The following is a 17390-nucleotide window of genomic DNA, read 5'->3' as shown; positions in this document are numbered from 1 at the left end:
AGACTTTAATTTGTTAAAGATATAATAGCATTTTTTAAACTTGCAATCCTTGTAATAAAGAAAAACTGATTTTAAAATAATTTTAAATTAAATTAAGCAAGACAAGTATTCATGTTTTTTTAGATTAGTAACATGCATGTCTCAAACAAATTATCTATCCTTTTAATTAATAAATAATTAGATATTTATTAAATGTTTAGATAAGGGCATTCCACTGGTTCCCCTACTGAACGTTCTAGATACATTTGCGGTATCTTTTTGGTATTTTATTTTCGCCCGCCACGGTAGATGTTTGCAACACTCGGGCGGTCACACTCCAAATTTTGTTGCATATTTTTTGTTGGCCGCGCACTCCAGCCAAAATTTAAAGCGGAATTTAGTGATATATACGTTCTGATCTGCACCGCAAACGAGTGCAGCGTGTTGCCAGTGGAAGTGCCAAGCGGTAGTTACCCGATTTTCCGGCCGTGGCACCTTACCGTTCGAGAAATCGGCGTCGATCGGATGACGATTGAAGAAGAATCGAGCGCGAAGCACATTTTTGCGAGGTCGAGACGACAGCGATTTGAAAGCGTTTGAAACAGCAGCGAAATGTTCGATACGCGGAAAGAGGTTGACGAGCATGTCCACAAATTGCTGGGAAAGCTGCCGCCGGGAAGTGAGGTAAATAAACGCCCACAGCGTGTGTAGGAATTTCAAAAGCAAGAACTTTGCAGTTGCGAAATCTTCGGCGCCGCCATTGAAAGCGCGCCCTTGTGTGCGTGCGTGTGCTTGTGTGCGCGTGTCTGTGAGTCGGCGTCACTTGGCTGGCGGATTTGCAATAGAAAAGAAAAGTGCGCGCTTTTCTAGCGACGCCTGCATTTCGCGTATTGGCGAAAGAAATTGCTCCCCCTCAGACTCGTGGCGCTGTGATTCTCTATTTATAAATCAAAATATGGATTTGAGGTTAGGTGGATGGCCAGCAGCCGCTTATTTCAGTTTACATCTACAGTGAACTCTCGATGTGGGTGAGCGCCACCAATTGCAATAGGGGTATTCGTATCAAGTTGGAGAGGCACTCCTTTAAAACGTAATTTTACTGTTACCTATTTGGTATAACATTCGTTTCTATGTTTTTTTTTTATAAAACTATCATAATTTATAATATAATATTCATAAACAATTGCAAATCCATATTAAAATTGTCAATAAAATATTTCCTCTTGGTACAGTGGGCATTCGTTGTAATACAGGAAATTCCAACTAGCTAAGTCAATTAGTATTATACCAAACCTTAAAATTTAGGTATAAAAAGTAATTTAATAGACCTTCCGGACTAATTACTAAATTATCTATTTCAGCGCGATATCAAGGGCCTGGCGATAAGCAAAATGTACTACAAGATCCAGGAGTACCCCCGGGCCATTGAGTATCTGACCAGCTATCTCAGGGTAAAGGATGAAGCGGTGGCCCACAACATGATAGCCACTTGCTACAGCAGGCTGAAGACACCCGATGTGCAGAAGGCGCTGCAGCACTGGCAACGCAGCATGCAACTCAATCCCCGGCAGTCGGAGGTGATCCTGGACGCCTGCGAACTGCTGTTGACCGAGAACACCGTCCTCAACACGGAGCGCGCCAAGTACTGGCTGGATCTGGCCACTGACCTGGACTTGGGCGACAACCAACACGTCTTCGCCTTGCGGATGCGGCTGAATCACCAGGAGAGCAACGGTGGTGGAGATGGCAGCGGTAATGGAGACAACACCATGGAACTGCTGATGCACAAGGAGCTGCAGGCCCGACCTCAGGATGTGAATCTTCGCGTGCGCCTGCTGCGAAGTTATGTGGAGAAGAAGAAGCTGGATCAGGCCTTCAGCTACGCTCTAAAAACCGAGCTGGAGTCCAAGGGCATCACGAGTCAGTCGAGCGAATGGTATGACATGGTCTGGGTGCTGCTAGGAAAGATGGAGACGGCCAAGGACGTCAAGAAGAACTGGCGCTTCTGGCAGCTGGCGCTCCACGCCCTCGACCGCCTCATGCAACTGAGCCTGGAGACAGGAAGCGGACTGGCGGACAGCAGCAACCAGCTTTTCCGCCTCGATCAATACCTGCACAAGTTCAGCAACGCGATAGAGCGGGCGGGCGATGCCCCGCAGAGGGAACTCCACCAATCCTGTGCCGATCACTATACTGGCCAGCTCCTCCTCCACGCGGTGACGCTGATCTTCAAACGAGAGCTGCTGGGCAACAAGAATAAGTGGTTGAACGCGCTGAAATCCGCACTGCCGCTGTTGCTTCTTGGCTACCAGGTGAGACCGCTTGAAGATTCCCACCACTGGATGAAACACTGCGACGCGGAGCAGAAGCAACTGATGCAACTGTGGCGCCAGCAGGGCGCTTTCCGCTGCGCCCAGCTTGGCCGCACACTTTTGGGTTGCCTGGACCGATCGCGAATGGAAAATGACAACCAGAAGGAAAACAACAACAGCAATGAGAACCAAGTCCCCGCCCAAACATTGCCCGGATTATTTGCCGACTCCGAAGAACTTCTGTCTAGCGCTCACCAGCAGTGCCTGGACAAAAACTGGCGACGCCAGCTCTTCCAACAGCTATTCACCCACGCCGAGCACAAGCTGAAAGATCAGTCCTCGCATCTGGTGCGCCACCCGCGTCTGCAGCAGCCTCTTTTCGAGTGGCCCAGTCTGGCGGAGGTCGAGACCTGTGAGCTGCTAGCGTTGTCACTGCCGCCCTACTCCTTGGCCCAACATGTCTACTTGGCGCTGGGAACCGAGCCCGACCGGCTTGGTACAGCGCGGCGCGTGGCCTTCTATGAAGGTTTTCGCCGGGATGTAAAGCAGAACCTCAACTACTGCGGCCACGATTCCATCAGCCAGGTGGACATCGACCTCTACCTCTACGCCACAGTTATTCAGACCCAGCGGCGGTTTCAGCTCCAGAGGGAAACGTACAACACCTCCAATTTGGGCAACCGCAATGCTGCTAACCGGCCGCATATGATGCCGTTTGCCAATCTTCTGAGTCAACTAGTATCTTCGGAGCAAAGCAACTGGTGGGACTTGGTGCTGCGGCTGCACTCGAACCAGCTGACCAGCGAAGGTAATCGCACCGAGCAAAGAGCTCAACTGCAGCTCGGATTGGAGGCGGTGCGTGGAGTGAATGGACCCAAAGCAGATGCCATCATTATTTTCCAGCTCGGAAAAATCCTGCAGGAGCGCTCTGACCTTACTTTGGAGTTACGCATCGATACTCTCTACAGGCAAGGATTTTCAATGCTGCGTCGCCAGCACACGCAGCAGTCGGACGCCTTTGTTCGGATCTTCAAGTACGGATCCGCCACCTCAACGGCCGCCTGGAAGGATCTCCAAGCGCTGGCTGAGCACGCTGTCTCCTATTTCAGCTCAAAGATGTTTAAGGCGCATCAATATGAGCAGTTTGTGCAAGAGGTCCGAGGACTCGATCTGCCAATGGCATACTTCATGCAATCCGAGGCGTACCGCCAACTTGAGGAGTCCGCAAAGACACCCCGAGTTTCCCGAGCTCGTTTCTCGGAGCGGAGGAAGGAGTGCCTGCAGCAGACGCAGCAGCTGCTCGAAACGGACATCAAGCACCCACTCCACAATCATATCCAACGAGAGCTTCGGCGCTACCAACAGAATCGCAGTAGTCACGGTCTCGAAGATAGCTTCGGAAGCCCCGATGCTCACAACAACTCCTCCACCTACGAGGATGCCGAAGATGACTTCTATTTGGGTGCAGCCTTGTCGGCCAACCGATCACGTCGCCAGGCGGAACCCGCTCCAGTGACACCCATTGTTGTGGCAGCGCCACCAAGCCAGGAGATGGAGCAGACTGTCAAGCAGATCAGCAAGTCTCTGTGTGTGCTGAAGGACGATGTAAGTTTGGGAATGGAAGCCATGCGCCAGGAAATCAAGACCCTCACTGAGAAGTTCACGGGACTTGAGGAGCTGCTCAAGAAGCTTAAGGTCAGCAGTCGAGACACTCCGACACGGGATGTGGATCCAGCAGCCGCTTTGGGATTGGACGACCTGTTTATAATTGAGGATGCGCTAGCAGAACACCATCAGCAGCAGCAACAACAGCAGAACCAAGCAGCCGTGCAGCAGGTGGTTCCTAATCCGTACGGTGGGCCCACTCCTGGTTTCTACAACGGTGTACCGAACACGCCGGCTGCACAGGATCGCTTTCTGCCAGCACCCTATGGGAGTACCATGTTCAACCAGAACCAAATGTACAACTACTACGCTGCTCAGGCTCAAGCCCAAGCCCAAGCCCAGTTCTTGCGGACTCCACCTGCTCCAGGGGCAATTCCACCGCCCAATATGTTTGGTAAGTGTAATTTTTATTTGATCCTTGAATTGTATTGACGATTATTCTAACTTAGGTCCCCGTAATCCGAACTTTGGACTGCCCAGTATGTTTCCACCGCCGGCAGGGGCTCCGGTAGCACCATACATCGACGCTATGGGTAACTTTACCCAGCCTCCTCCAAGTCTGATTCCGCCTCCCGCTCAGCCAGCTCCACCTCCGGCTCCTATAAGTCTGCTAGAGTCGAAGCCACCGGCTGCTCTGCCCACTCCCGGTTTCTTCAACACGCCAACTCCGGGCTTTGGAGCTTCGCCCATTCAGGTTCCGCAGACCAAGCCAACAGCTCCAATTCCTGGAGCTGGCTCTGGCCAAGGACCGCTTCCTGCATCTGTGAATCCTGTACCAGTACCAGCTGCTGTTCCTGCTCCTGTTCACGTACCCCAAGTGGCTCCTTCTGTGCCCGCTCCCGCTTCCGCTACCGCTAGTGTTCCAGCATTGTTTAACCGCGCCTTGAACAACCAGCCCGTGGAAAAGGAACCGCCGGCAAATGTTGTTATAACCAGTTCAGATCCGTTGCCTAAGCCAACGAGTGCAAGTGTCCAGCCAACTTTGAGTGTGACCATTCCAGCTCAGCACATCAAGCCCAGTTTGGTGCAGGCCCCGGAACCACAGGCACAGCCACCGGTTCCAGCAACAGCAGCCTTCAGCTTTAACTTCGGCACAAAGACCTCGGAAAGTCCTTTCTCCTTCAAGTCACAAGTGGCTAAAGCAGCAGCCGAGAAACAGAAGGAACAGGAGGCCGAGCTGAACCAAAGTGGAGCTAGTGAGCCCAACAAGAGTATTCCAGCAGACACCTCTGCTGATGATTACGATCCTCGCCCCGACTTCCAGCCCATCATTCCACTGCCCGACGAAGTAGAGGTTCGCACCGGTGAGGAGAACGAAGAGGTTAAGTTTTGCGAACGATCCAAGCTCTTCCGATTTGCTGACAAGGAGTGGAAAGAGCGCGGCACGGGGCTAATAAAGATTCTGTGCGACAAAACGACCGGCGTGTCGCGGGTTTTGATGCGTCGCGATCAGACCCACAAGGTGTGTGCCAATCACAAGATCACTGCGGACATGAATCTGGCCACTCCAAACAAGGATAAGGACAAGAAATCGTTCTTGTGGGCAGCAAATGACTTTGCTGATGAGCAGGTTACGCTGGAGAAATTCCTGGTGCGTTTTAAAACACCAGAAACGGCCGAGGAGTTCAGGGTGGCCTTTACAAACGCGAGCCAAGCGGCCAAGTCCGAGAACCCAGCGGAACAGGCGGAGAAACCAGCAGACCTTACCAAAACCAACAAGGAAGCAGCTGCAACTGCTCCCGCTGCTTTCACTGCACCCAAGACTTTCTTGACCAGCACGCCAGCTCCCAATTCGCTATTCGGGAAGCCTCAGGAGCAGACGAAAGCCGCACAATCTGATGTGGCTCCAGCATCTCAAGCAACAGTGGCCAAGTCTCTGTTTGGAACCCTTTCGGCGGTCAGTGCGCCACCTGTAACTTCTGCGTCCCAAGCTCCCACGCCATTTGCCAACTTTAGCTTCACCGGGAATGGAACCACAGCAGGATTCGGCACTGCAGGCACTGGCTCTCCCTTCAAAAACCTCTCCTTCGGCGGTACATCTGCAGTGGGTAGTGGCAACAACACCACACTCTTTACCACGGCTTTGATCAAGGACAACACAGTGCAAAGTCAGACCCCACAGCAGCAGCAACAGCTAAACAAGTCAAGTGCATCGGACGCCGAAGAGGAGTACGTGCCCACGGCCCAGTTTACACCGGTTATCGCCCTGCCCGACCTTGTGGAAGTGGTCACCGGGGAAGAGAACGAGGATGTGCTCTTCGAGCACCGGGCCAAGCTTCTGCGTTGGGATAGGGAGGCGAATGAGTGGAAGGAGCGCGGCCTTGGCAATATGAAGCTGCTGCGTGACCGCACCAATCCCAACCTGGTGCGCCTGCTGATGCGACGCGAGCAGGTCCATAAGCTGTGCTGCAACCAACGTGTGTTGCCTGAGACCAAGTTCACTCCCTCGACGAACATTAAGGCGGCCGTCACCTGGGCGGGTCACGACTATTCCGATGAGGAGTTGACCACCGCATTGCTAGCTGTGCGGTTTAAGTCGCTCGATGTCTGCCAGGACTTCCTAGATGCCGTGCAGAAGGCCCAACAGAGCATTGGAAAGGAACCAACCAAAGAGGAGGCCGCTTCTGCTGGCGCTACAGAAAAGAAGAAGGAGGAAGAGAACCCAGTAAAGGGTTTTGGGGACGCCTTCAAGCCCAAGCCAGGCAGCTGGAGTTGCCAGGCTTGTTACACAAGCAATGGCCAGGACCAGCTTTACTGCCAGGCCTGCCAGGAGCCCAAAGACGCCACTGTACCGCCCAAGCAATCTGGGCTGGACCAAGGCAATGCACTGAACTTAACCACTAGCGGCTCGGCTAGCAAGTTCTCATTCGGCTTTGCACAAGCTGCTCTTCCCGCCACCGGCGGATTTAGCTTCGGAGGAGTTGCACAGCCCAAGGAGAAGCCAGTGGGGGCAGCTGTGACCGCCACGTCTTCGGCTCCTGCTTCAGTTCCGCCAGCTCAAGCTGCATCTCTTGGATTCGGAAAGACTTCCACTACTTCCGGATTCGGGGATGCCTTCAAGCCCAAAGCCGGTAGTTGGTCGTGCTCCGCCTGCTATGTCAATAATCCCGGAGAGTCCCTTTACTGCTCAGCCTGCGAAACACCCAAGGATGATACTGTGCCAAAGAAAGAGAACTCACTGGGATCGGGACTTACTCTGCCCACCACCACCCAGTTTAGCTTCGGTTTTGGAGCTTCTGCAGCTAGTAAGAAGGACCAGGCTGCCGAGGTGACCAGCAAGAGCAGTAATGTGTTTGGATCTGCCACCTTCAACTTTGCGGCTCCAGCCATGCCAACACCTGTAGCACCGACTGCCTCAATCGGATCCAGCAACTTCAGCTTCTCCATGTCCAAGCCAGCCCAACTGCAGCCAAAGAGTCCAGCGGCAAACGACGGAGATGATAACGATTCCCACGAGGAGGAGGAGGAGAACAATACCTATTTTGCGCCGGTGATCCCATTGCCTGATAAGGTAAGTTAATAAAGCATCATAAACACGTAAGAACTAACAATCTTCTTTTTCAGATCGATGTGAAAACGGGAGAGGAGGACGAGGAGCTACTGTACGTGCACAAGGCCAAGCTGTACCGTCTCACCGAGGGCGAGTGGAAAGAGCGCGGCTTGGGCGACGTGAAGATTCTGCGCCACAAGCAGACCAAGAAGTTGCGCGTGGTGATGCGTCGCGAACAGGTGTTCAAGATCTGCCTCAATCATGTGCTCAACTCGAATGTGGTGTACAGGGAGAAGACCGAGACATCGTGGATGTTTGCAGTCCACGATTTCAGCGAGGGCGAGAGCGTACTGGAGCGTTTCACTCTGCGCTTTAAGAACAAGGAAGTGGCCCAAGGCTTCCATGATGCAGTTAAAAGTGCGCTTGATGGCACCGCTAAGGCCATAGAAGACGATACCGATTCAAAGGCCACTTCTGTGACTTCTTCCTCTGCGGCAGCTAGTGAGGCGAAGGCTTCCTTAGATACTTCGCTCCACGATCATGCAGGCCAGGGCAGCTGCATAGGCTGCGATGGGGACAAGTTCGCATTCGGTAAAACATCGTCTGTAAGCTCCGCCACTTATGAAGTAAACCCACCCCTACCCATGACCCTGCCTCTCCTGACTCTCCCCCAGCCCATTTCCAAATCAAATAGTTCCTCAACTGCTGCCACCTCCATATTCAAAGCTAGTTCGCTGGGCACAACCAACTCAACGTTCTCCGGCTTCGGTAATTTATCCGTATCGGAGGGAAGCAAAGCGCCTAGTTCGACCTTTGTCTTCGGTAGCACTGGTGAGTTTTAAACCATTCTTGTACCAAAAGATAATTTTGCTAATCCACTCTTCATTCCACAGATAAATCGGAATTTGGTAAACCAGCCGATCCCCTAGCTCTTCTGCAAAAATCTATCTCGAGCGGTGGACAAGGCAACGTTCTTAATTCTATTTTCGGCAGTGGCCTGTCAAAACAAAATTCGGCTGAGGATTCCGCTAAGTCCATTTTCGGCGGTGGGGACAAAACGACGGAGCAACAGAAGAACGAGTCGCCCAAGTCGATTTTCGGAGGCGCCAAAGCGGAGTCCCAAGAGGCACCCAAGTCAATCTTCGGAGGTACGAAAGTGGAGTCACAAGACGCACCCAATTCCATCTTTGGTGGCAGTATCGCTGCACCCGCTTCCGGTGTCTTTAATCCGTTTGGGGGCGCTTCAGATGGCAAAGACGTGCCAAAGTCTATCCTTGGCGGCACTCCATCCATATTCGGAAACTCCAACACTTTTGGCGCCCCCAAAGTCGAGTCCCAGTCACCAGCGAGCAAGGAAGAACCCAAGTCCCAGTTTGGGTCCTCCAACATTTTTGGAGGCTCATCATCCGGTGGCTTTTTGTTTGGCAGTGGTAGCGGAAGTGCCAACATTTTCGGACAAAAAGAGCCAGCCGTCTCTTTCACAGATGTGAGCAAACAGGCAGCCCCGGAAAAGGAGAAGGAAACGGATAAAACGACGAATCAAACCCCAGGTTTGGGTGAAGACGCCAAGGACAAGAAGGAAAATACACCCGCAGCACAGCCGGCGACCAGCACGTTTGCCGATTTGGGCAATACAACTGGGAACTCATTTGCCGATTTGGCCAACTTGGCAAGCAAACCGGGCGGCACATTCGCTGATTTGACCAACAAGGCGAGCGGCTTCTACAATCTGACGCAGCAGAACGCTTTCAAGAACTTTCAGTCCCCGCAGCAGACGGGCAAAACCGAGTCGGGCGCTGCAGATGGGGATGATGATGATGGCGACGCCACCAACGATGACAACTACGATCCGCACTACGATCCCATTGTGGAGCTGCCGGACGAAATAGTGGTAACCACTGGAGAGGAGAACGAGACTAAGCTCTATGGCGAGCGGGCGAAGCTCTATCGCTATGATCCCGAGTCAAAACAGTGGAAGGAGCGAGGTAAGATTGCATGTGAACTTACATGGCAAAGTGGGGAGTACTTATATCCATTCGAATCCACAGGCGTCGGCGAGATTAAGGTGCTGGAGCACCCGCAGCTGCAGACATTCCGAATGGTCATGCGGCAGGAGCAGATCCACAAGCTGGTGCTGAACATGAGTATCTCCGCCTCCCTGCAGATGGACTACATGAACGAGCAGAGAAAGAGCTTTCTGTGGGCCGGCTACAACTATGCGGTGGACGCAGAGGGCAAGGTGGCCACCGAGGGCGTGCTGGAACGCCTGGCCTGTCGATTCGGCAAGCAGGACATCGCCGACGAGTTCCTCAAGACGGTCACCTCCTGCATAGAACGTGCCAAAGCCCTGCATGGCGATCAGGAGGATGACCAGGAGGACGACGAGAACGACGCGGCAGAGGAGCAGGACAGCTCTTAAGGAAACCGAAACTAAATATATGTAGCATGTTTACAATTGAGTTTATAAGATAGTCTTTCGAAGAAGTATCGGAAATTGTTGAAAAAGCGCACTTTTCCCTATAATAAAACTTTCATAAATAGATTAATTTTGAAACACCTTCTATATTTGGACGGTTAGAAAACATTTTCAAAGGGGATTTTTAAAAATCTTTTCTTTAGGGGTAAATAAAATTATCAATTTTTATTAATTAATTAATATAAATATTAAATCCATGAAATTTAAAAAAAACTTAATTTACCGATAGCTGATGGTCAAGGCGCTATAAAGTAATCGATAGATTAGAGAGGAGACCAACTTTTAAATTTGAGGGTCTAACAAATGTTAAACTCTTCTAATTTTATTTTAAATAATTTACTGTTTTACATTTCTAATCAGTAAAAGTACAGATTCAAATTAGATTACTAATTTTGATCTTGAAAAACCAATTTAAAATATTCAGACACCCCGCACGATAGCCACAATAGGAACCGATGGTTCCATCCCCAACCGATAGTTTGACAGCCCTGCCACTGAGAGAGCATAATGACGTGGTGAACTGTGTGTGAAAAAAGAACAATAAATCGCCGACAAATCTCTAGTGTAATTAAATTAGTTACCGCACAGGAACGCACTGAACCGGGGTCCGAACTTGGCGACTCCTGGAACATCGGCAAGCAGGCTCTGCGAATAGCGATCTCCACATCGACACACAATCCGAAATCTCGCAAGAACAAGAGCAGAACCCTACAACAGGGAGGAAGAAGAAGAAGAGGGCGACATCGTCGACGGGCGGTGCAGAATATGAATTAGAGAATAATTAGCGATTGGAGCGCGCCTCGTTAGCCAGTTGGCCTGCTTTGTGTTTTGTTAGCCCCTTTCCGGCAGCCCCAGCCCCTGTTTCCGGCCAGAGAACCAATCCCCGGAATCGATACACGTGTGCAGCAGCGGCGACAGCGTCAAAGTCAACAATAAACGTCGGGGGCCGGAGATTAATGAGAGGCTAGCGAAGCGTCGACCATGATGAACGAGGACAGCAGCGCTGCCAGCGGCGGCGGCGTCAAGAAGTTCTTTCAGCGCCTCTCACAGGTGAGCGATCTCGGAGAGACCCAATCGGCCAAAGATCAGCTAACCCACATCCTCTGCCCTTACAGACCTACCAATCCACTTTGGACCGGAGCACACCGCACACACGGATGCGCTGGGTGTTCGCCGGCCTTCTTCTCCTGCTCTTCGTGCTGCGCATCTTCATATACCAGGGGTGGTACATCGTGTGCTATGCACTGGGCATTTACCACCTGAACCTGTTCATCGCCTTTCTGACGCCCAAAATCGATCCGGAGTTCGATCCCTACTCGCAGGACGACGAGGACGAGGGACCCAACCTGCCCACGCGCAGCAACGAGGAGTTCCGGCCGTTCATCCGCCGCCTGCCGGAGTTCAAGTTCTGGCTGTCGGTGGCGAAAAGCACACTTATCGGGCTGATTTGCACGTTCTTTGACTTCTTCAACGTGCCGGTGTTCTGGCCCATCCTGGTCATGTACTTTATCACACTGTTCTGCATCACGATGAAGCGCCAGATCAAGCATATGATCAAGTACAAGTACTTGCCGTTTACGCGCAACAAGCCCCGCTACCAGCGGGTCAACGACCTGGCGGCATCCGGACCCGGCTCCGTGGCGGGTAACGCGAAGTGACAATTAGCCGCACAGACGCCGGACACACGAGCGACGGCAGCGGGAGCGGGCACTCCATCAAACACACCCTCCCCGGCTGCAGCGCCACCATCAACAACTAGCGACAACGCAGCGACCAAGGATTTGGGGTCGCCAACAGTGGGAGGATCAACAGCATCGTCCATCAAACCACCGCAAATCATTGCCATTGAGGACTACTAGAGAAAGCTACCGCAAGCAGCCCGGAATTGGAATGGGATCCAAAAGCATAACATCAACCAGAACCAAGCTTATAATATGATTTTCCTTTTCGGTTTGTGTAGCATTTTTCTTTTCACTGTTGAGTTGTCGTACGGCGTCTTGTGCAAATTACCTTGTTTACTGTTTAATCTAAATGCTTGTTTAAATTTATATTTATTTACAATGCCTTCTATCTATTGTAAATCCACCAACGATAGCGAAAAAAGAACAGATCAGCAATAATTTAATTTTTCATCCTAAACCTAACTATAATTTAATGATTCTTCTATCCAAAAAGTAGAATTACTGTATTTGAAAACTAATATTTTTGATTTATCGTGCTTAGATGCTATAACAATGTATGGCTAAATATATATACAAACATATATATTTTGAATTACCATTATACAATTTTTGTTAGCGTTAACTATACAAAATGTTAGAAAGGCGGAATGAAAACTGAAACTATAGGAGGTGTACACTGGGTGCGTCTTATGAATAAAGGAAGACACAAGAAAACCAATTTATTTCATTGAATTGTGACCTACTTAGGAAAATGAAGGTTTTAGTGCGTGGTCTTCTTGATTATCTAATCGCCCATTGGATCACAGCCATTAAGAGGGCGGCGACATTGCGATATGAAAACCGTTTTGATAGGCAAAATACTTTTCATATTAATGCGAGAAATTACACTTGCGCTTTGGACAATCGCTCAAGTGGCTTTCCTAATCTTTTCAGTGGGGAAAAGAATGAAAAACATCTGATTTTCTCAGCAAACGTAACACTTTGTTTTTATTCAAATGAAACTTACACCAACAACTGAAGCAGACGTAATCTTGGCTAAAAAACGCAATACAAATGGTTAGGTTTAGCAAGGCAATAAAAAAAATGTAAAAGTGGCTAATAAATACGAGTCATCTGAATATTTGGAATATACGCTTTACGTGCAAAATAATGGCACTTTGTGATTTACGATGAAAACGTTATATAATGTACTGGGCACTTGGAATACTAAAGAGGCGTCGAGACGATTAAACCTTCACTTGGCTTGCACTTCAGAGCCAGCCTTGGCCTTATCCTCTCGAGCGCATTTGCGTATGACACTGTTGAAGTACTTGTGCAGCCCGTAGCTAACTAATCGCAAGGGTCCCAAAACGATGGAGTGCAGGAGATTAGTGAAGAAGCCATCCCAAGGGAGTAGTGCTCCGCCCAAAGTGGTGATTAGCCAGCTTTCCGCGCCAACCGTTGAGGTAAAGTTGCCCTTCTAAAATTTACGAAATTTAAGTTAATTACAATGGAGATCAGTCTTTAATAACTGCCTTACCAAGGCATCGTTGAGAATAGCTTTGGCCATAACTTCCGGCTCTATCAGGCCGCCTCCGCCAGAGATTATTTTGGTCTCCCTTGGCTTGGACTTCTCTTCCTCCTCGAAACCGGGTGTGTTCGTATCGCAGGGCATAGCCAAAGTCACGCTGACCCCGTGCTCCCGGGACTCCATGGCTATCGTCTCGGCCATGGCCCTCAGGGCGTACTTGGTTGTCGAATAGGGGCCGTATCCGTAGATGCCAAACATGGCCGCCTGCGATGCAGTGATCACAATAATGCCCTCGCCCGCCTTTTTCATCTTGGGCAGGACATACCGGGTGCAGTTGTAGCTGCCGAAGAAGTTCACGTTCATCAGCTTGTGCATATCCTGGACAGAGACCTCCTCGAACACACCGCAAATGGCCAAGCCGGCGCAGTTGATCAGCGTGTATATGGGACCAAAGCTGTCCTCGATCTCGCCCAGCACGCGGGAAACCTGCTCATAGTCGCCGCCAATGTCCAGGCTTCTGTACTGGAACTTTTGATCTGGCCGCTGGCGGATTACTTCCATCAGTGCCACAGCTCCGCCTAAAACCGAGGTGGGGTGTCATTTATCATTACTTTTGTACATAGATAAGAAAACTTTGGGTGGGGTTTCCTTGTCGGAGCATTACTCACTCAGCATTTTCTCGTCGCGGGCTATCACCGTCACGTTGGCGCCCTTCATGGCGCACTCCACCGCCAGGCAGAGTCCGATGCCCTTGGATCCGCCGGTGACCACCACATGACGACCCACAATGCTTCTCGGCCGCTTGCCCATGACGAACAGGTAGACCAGAATGTGAACCAGCACCGCAATGCCCACGCAGAGCACTATCTCCCAGCTCAGTTCCATGTGATCAAGAGGGCGCGATAATTCCCGGTTTCTTTAATCTCTTGTGGGTGATTTATCTGCGAAGCAAATTGAAAGCAAGCTTTCTGATTAGAAAGTGCAGCGAGGTAGGACCGTTTGCGAAAACAGGTTGCATAGCTATCGATAACTTCCGAACCTATCGGATCAGATCTGCGAACTTGTGAATTGAAAAATAGCCATAATAATAGCTAATTATCAATATAGCATTTCAATCATTTTATCCATATTCAATCCCCGCCCGTTCCTATTTATTTACTTAGTTAAATTAAACATTTGTTTATCTAGCTCAAATCAAAACCAGAATAAAAACCGCTAGATTTTATCGAGCATCACTGTCCCCATGTGGCAGCTCCAGTGGAATTTATTGTTATTTATTTGGTTGGAGTTCGCAATTTAGAAAATCTTAAACGAAAATGCCACCGAAGAAGGATGCAAAGGGCGGCAAGGACGCGGGGAAAGGAGGCAAAAAGCCAGCCGCCGAGGATAAGTGTAAGGGCATGTCAAATATCCCACGATTTCAAAGCCTTTCAATGACCATTTCACTTGGGCAGCTGCCGGCAAGGAGAAAAAGGGAGGCAATGCGGTGAAGGTGCGCCACATCCTGTGCGAGAAGCAGGGCAAGATCACCGAGGCCATGGAGAAGCTGAAGGCGGGGCAGAAGTTCCCTGAGGTGGCGGCCGCCTACAGCGAGGACAAGGCGCGTCAGGGCGGCGATCTCGGCTGGCAAATCCGCGGAGCAATGGTGGGTCCCTTCCAGGACGCCGCCTTCGCACTGCCCATCTCCACCGTCAACAACCCCGTGTACACAGATCCCCCGATCAAGACCAAGTTCGGCTACCACATCATCATGGTGGAGGGAAAGAAATGAGAGCTGATTTTATAAATCGAATTTTAATGTGATACGGATTTTGTTTCTTTGCCGAGTGGGTCCTGGAAAGCATGTGCGTCTATCACTTCTTGCCCGCATCCTCTTTAAGGCCCACGGTGCGGTTGAACACTATATGGTTCGCGGTGGTGTCTGGATCCACGGAGAAGAAGCCGATTCTCTCGAACTGGAACTTATCGTAGACCTTGGCCTGGGTGAGTGCCCGATCGGCAAATGCCACCGCCAACGATATGGACTGTTCGCTGATGTCGCTCAAGAAGCCGCCGGGCACCTCGTTGGGATCCTCGGGGTTCTTGTGCTTAAAGAGCTGCTCGTAGAGGCGCACCTCCAGCTGAATCGGCTGCGATACCCACTGGACAAAGGCCTTGGGCTTCTCGGCCTGCTCGGCAGACTGGCTGGTGCAGATGAGTTCCACCACTTCTCCCGTCGCCGGATCCTTTATAATCTCTTCCACGCTGATGACGAGACCGGCGTGTCGGAGACCCACCGATTGCTTAGGCGCCAGCCGCCTGTATCCCTTTTCGGGCTGCAACTTAAAGTCACCCTGCTCGATGTAGATTACCTTGTCCAGGGTGATTTTGTGCGATCCTTGCTGAGGGTTCTGCGGGAAATCAGGCACTTCCAGCTGCACGGGCGCCGCATGCGGGAAGTTCTTGATGGTAACTTTGAGCGGTTCCAGGACAACCAAACGGCGCGGAGCAGTGACATTGAGTACATCCCGCACTGCTGCCTCCAGCATGGCTGGATCCACGGCGATCTGGGCTCCGGTGACTCCCATCTGGGCGCAGAAGTTGTTAATGGCCTCTGCGGGGAAGCCCCTTCTTCTCAGTGCCGTAAGAGTAAACAGCCTGGGGTCATCCCAGTCGTGGACAATCTGCTCCGTGATCAACTTGGCGATCTTGCGCTTTGAAACGAGGGCGTAGTTCATGTTGAGCCTACCGTACTCCCACTGCACCGGGCAGTAGATACCCAGAGCGTTGCAAAGCCAGTAGTAGGAGGATCTCCTCGATTGGAATTCCTTGGTGCACAGCGAGTGGGTGATATCCTCGAGCGAGTCGCAAAGGCAATGAGTATAATCGTAGGTGGGGTAAATGCACCAGTCGGATCCGGTGCGGTGGTGGGCAATGAACTTGATGCGATACGCCACCGGGTCCATCTTGCCCTCCTCCAGGGTGACCTTCATGCGCAGCGTGGCCGCTCCCTCGTCGATCTTGCCGCGCTTCATGTCCTCAAACAACCGCAACGACTCCTCAATGGGACGCTCCCTCCAGGGGCTGGGCTTCGGGTTAAAGCCCTTCAACTCCTCCGCTTTTTGGTGACACACGTAGGCCAAGCCCTTGTTGATTAGGACAACAGCCCACTCGTACAGCTGCTGGAAGTTGTCTGAGGAATAAGTGATCTTGTAGGGCTTGTACCCCAACCATTCCACCATCTCCTTGATGCCCAAGAAGAACTTCTCCTCCTCCTTCTCGGGATTGGTGTCGTCGTAGCGCAGATAGCAGACTCCGTCATGGGCAGCTGCGTAGCCAAAGTTGATGTTAATGGCCTTGGCATGACCGATGTGCAGGATGCCATTCGGTTCCGGCGGGAATCGCGTGTGCACTTTGCCTCCAGTCCTCGCCAAGTGCTCCTTTAGCAACCGCTCTGTGTGCTCGGTGACCACATAGCCGTCGGCCTTAAAGTTCTCGCCGGGGGCATGGAAGTGCACCTTGGTCTTCATGAGTTCCGCAATCGTGGTGGCCCCATCGGACGCCGCTTCAGCGGCTTGGGAGGAAGGAGCTGCTTCCGCTTTGGGTTTCGCTGCCTTCGGCTTTTCGCTCGTCTTGGTTGGAGGCTTCAGGTCTGCCTCTGTCTTTGGACCCAACAAATCGAAGATCTCCACATCGATGGCAGCCTTCACAGACTTGGCATCCGCCCACTTCAGCTCGCCACGGACGTCCTGCAGGATTTTGAAGGAGTTGAAGTGGTAGCGCTGCTCCAACAAGGCCTCCTTGTAGCTGGACTTAATCTTGGCCTGCACGGTGCGCTCGATCTGCTCCGGAGTGACCACCACTCCCACGCCGCACTCCTTCTCCAGCGCCTCCACATCGATGTTGGCCTTCAGGCTCTGTCCACACTTCAGTACGTACTCCAGGGCGGCATCCACGCGCTGCGTGTTGTCCAGCTTGCGCTCCACAATGTAGCGCACCAGGAGAGGCAGTTGCTCCGCCGTCTGCGGCTTCAATTTGGTGGCCATGTGGTAGATCAACATGCCGGTGCCGTCCGCCAGCGAGGCACTCCCCGCCGCCGCCAACGCCAGTTGGAGGTTCTTGGTGACGTTGGCATTCTTCAGAGTCTCCTTCGCCTTCTGCTCGCTCATGCCGAGCGCCTGAAATTGGGCAATCAGATCCTCGCCAGCCATGTCCTCTGCTCTTTTGTCTCTTTCAGGTGATGATGTGCAGCTCAGTATGACCGTTTGCGGCCGGAATATAAAACACCAGTTGCATT

At 51.4% G+C, this 17390-nt stretch overlaps 5 protein-coding genes across 5 annotated transcripts; 3 read left to right on the top strand and 2 right to left on the bottom strand.

Moving 5' to 3' along the window:
* The first annotated feature begins 305 nt into the window (after positions 1–305).
* On the top strand, positions 306–9992 carry LOC108026212 (E3 SUMO-protein ligase RanBP2). Its single transcript, XM_017097027.3, has 6 exons — positions 306–663; positions 1341–4350; positions 4406–7467; positions 7521–8277; positions 8340–9431; positions 9495–9992. Exons 1-6 carry the CDS (start codon positions 592–594, stop codon positions 9863–9865), a joined length of 8364 nt encoding a protein of 2787 aa, XP_016952516.1. The 5' UTR covers positions 306–591; the 3' UTR covers positions 9866–9992.
* A 400-nt stretch (positions 9993–10392) lies between these two features.
* Positions 10393–12318, top strand: LOC108026256 (protein RER1). The gene is made up of 2 exons (XM_044091943.2): positions 10393–10972; positions 11038–12318. Exons 1-2 carry the CDS (start codon positions 10904–10906, stop codon positions 11578–11580), a joined length of 612 nt encoding a protein of 203 aa, XP_043947878.1. The 5' UTR covers positions 10393–10903; the 3' UTR covers positions 11581–12318.
* A 245-nt stretch (positions 12319–12563) lies between these two features.
* LOC108026255 (3-ketodihydrosphingosine reductase) lies at positions 12564–14116 on the bottom strand. The gene is made up of 3 exons (XM_017097109.3): positions 13783–14116; positions 13124–13692; positions 12564–13063 (listed from the first exon to the last, which is right to left on the bottom strand). The coding sequence occupies exons 1-3, from the start codon at positions 13997–13999 to the stop codon at positions 12839–12841; spliced, it is 1011 nt and encodes a 336-aa protein (XP_016952598.1). The 5' UTR covers positions 14000–14116; the 3' UTR covers positions 12564–12838.
* A 222-nt stretch (positions 14117–14338) lies between these two features.
* LOC108026257 (peptidyl-prolyl cis-trans isomerase NIMA-interacting 4) lies at positions 14339–14917 on the top strand. The gene is made up of 2 exons (XM_017097111.2): positions 14339–14506; positions 14569–14917. The coding sequence occupies exons 1-2, from the start codon at positions 14431–14433 to the stop codon at positions 14883–14885; spliced, it is 393 nt and encodes a 130-aa protein (XP_016952600.1). The 5' UTR covers positions 14339–14430; the 3' UTR covers positions 14886–14917.
* Positions 14890–17361, bottom strand: LOC108026254 (probable glutamine--tRNA ligase). Its single transcript, XM_017097108.3, has one exon. It carries the CDS (start codon positions 17302–17304, stop codon positions 14968–14970), a length of 2337 nt encoding a protein of 778 aa, XP_016952597.1. The 5' UTR covers positions 17305–17361; the 3' UTR covers positions 14890–14967.
* Between the last annotated feature and the right edge of the window lie 29 nt (positions 17362–17390).

Source organism: Drosophila biarmipes, chromosome 3R (genome assembly GCF_025231255.1).
Source record: "Drosophila biarmipes strain raj3 chromosome 3R, RU_DBia_V1.1, whole genome shotgun sequence".
In the NCBI taxonomy this organism is placed as follows: domain Eukaryota; kingdom Metazoa; phylum Arthropoda; class Insecta; order Diptera; family Drosophilidae; genus Drosophila; species Drosophila biarmipes.
Note: the sequence above shows the minus strand (reverse complement) of the source record. Positions and strands in the feature narration are given on the sequence as shown.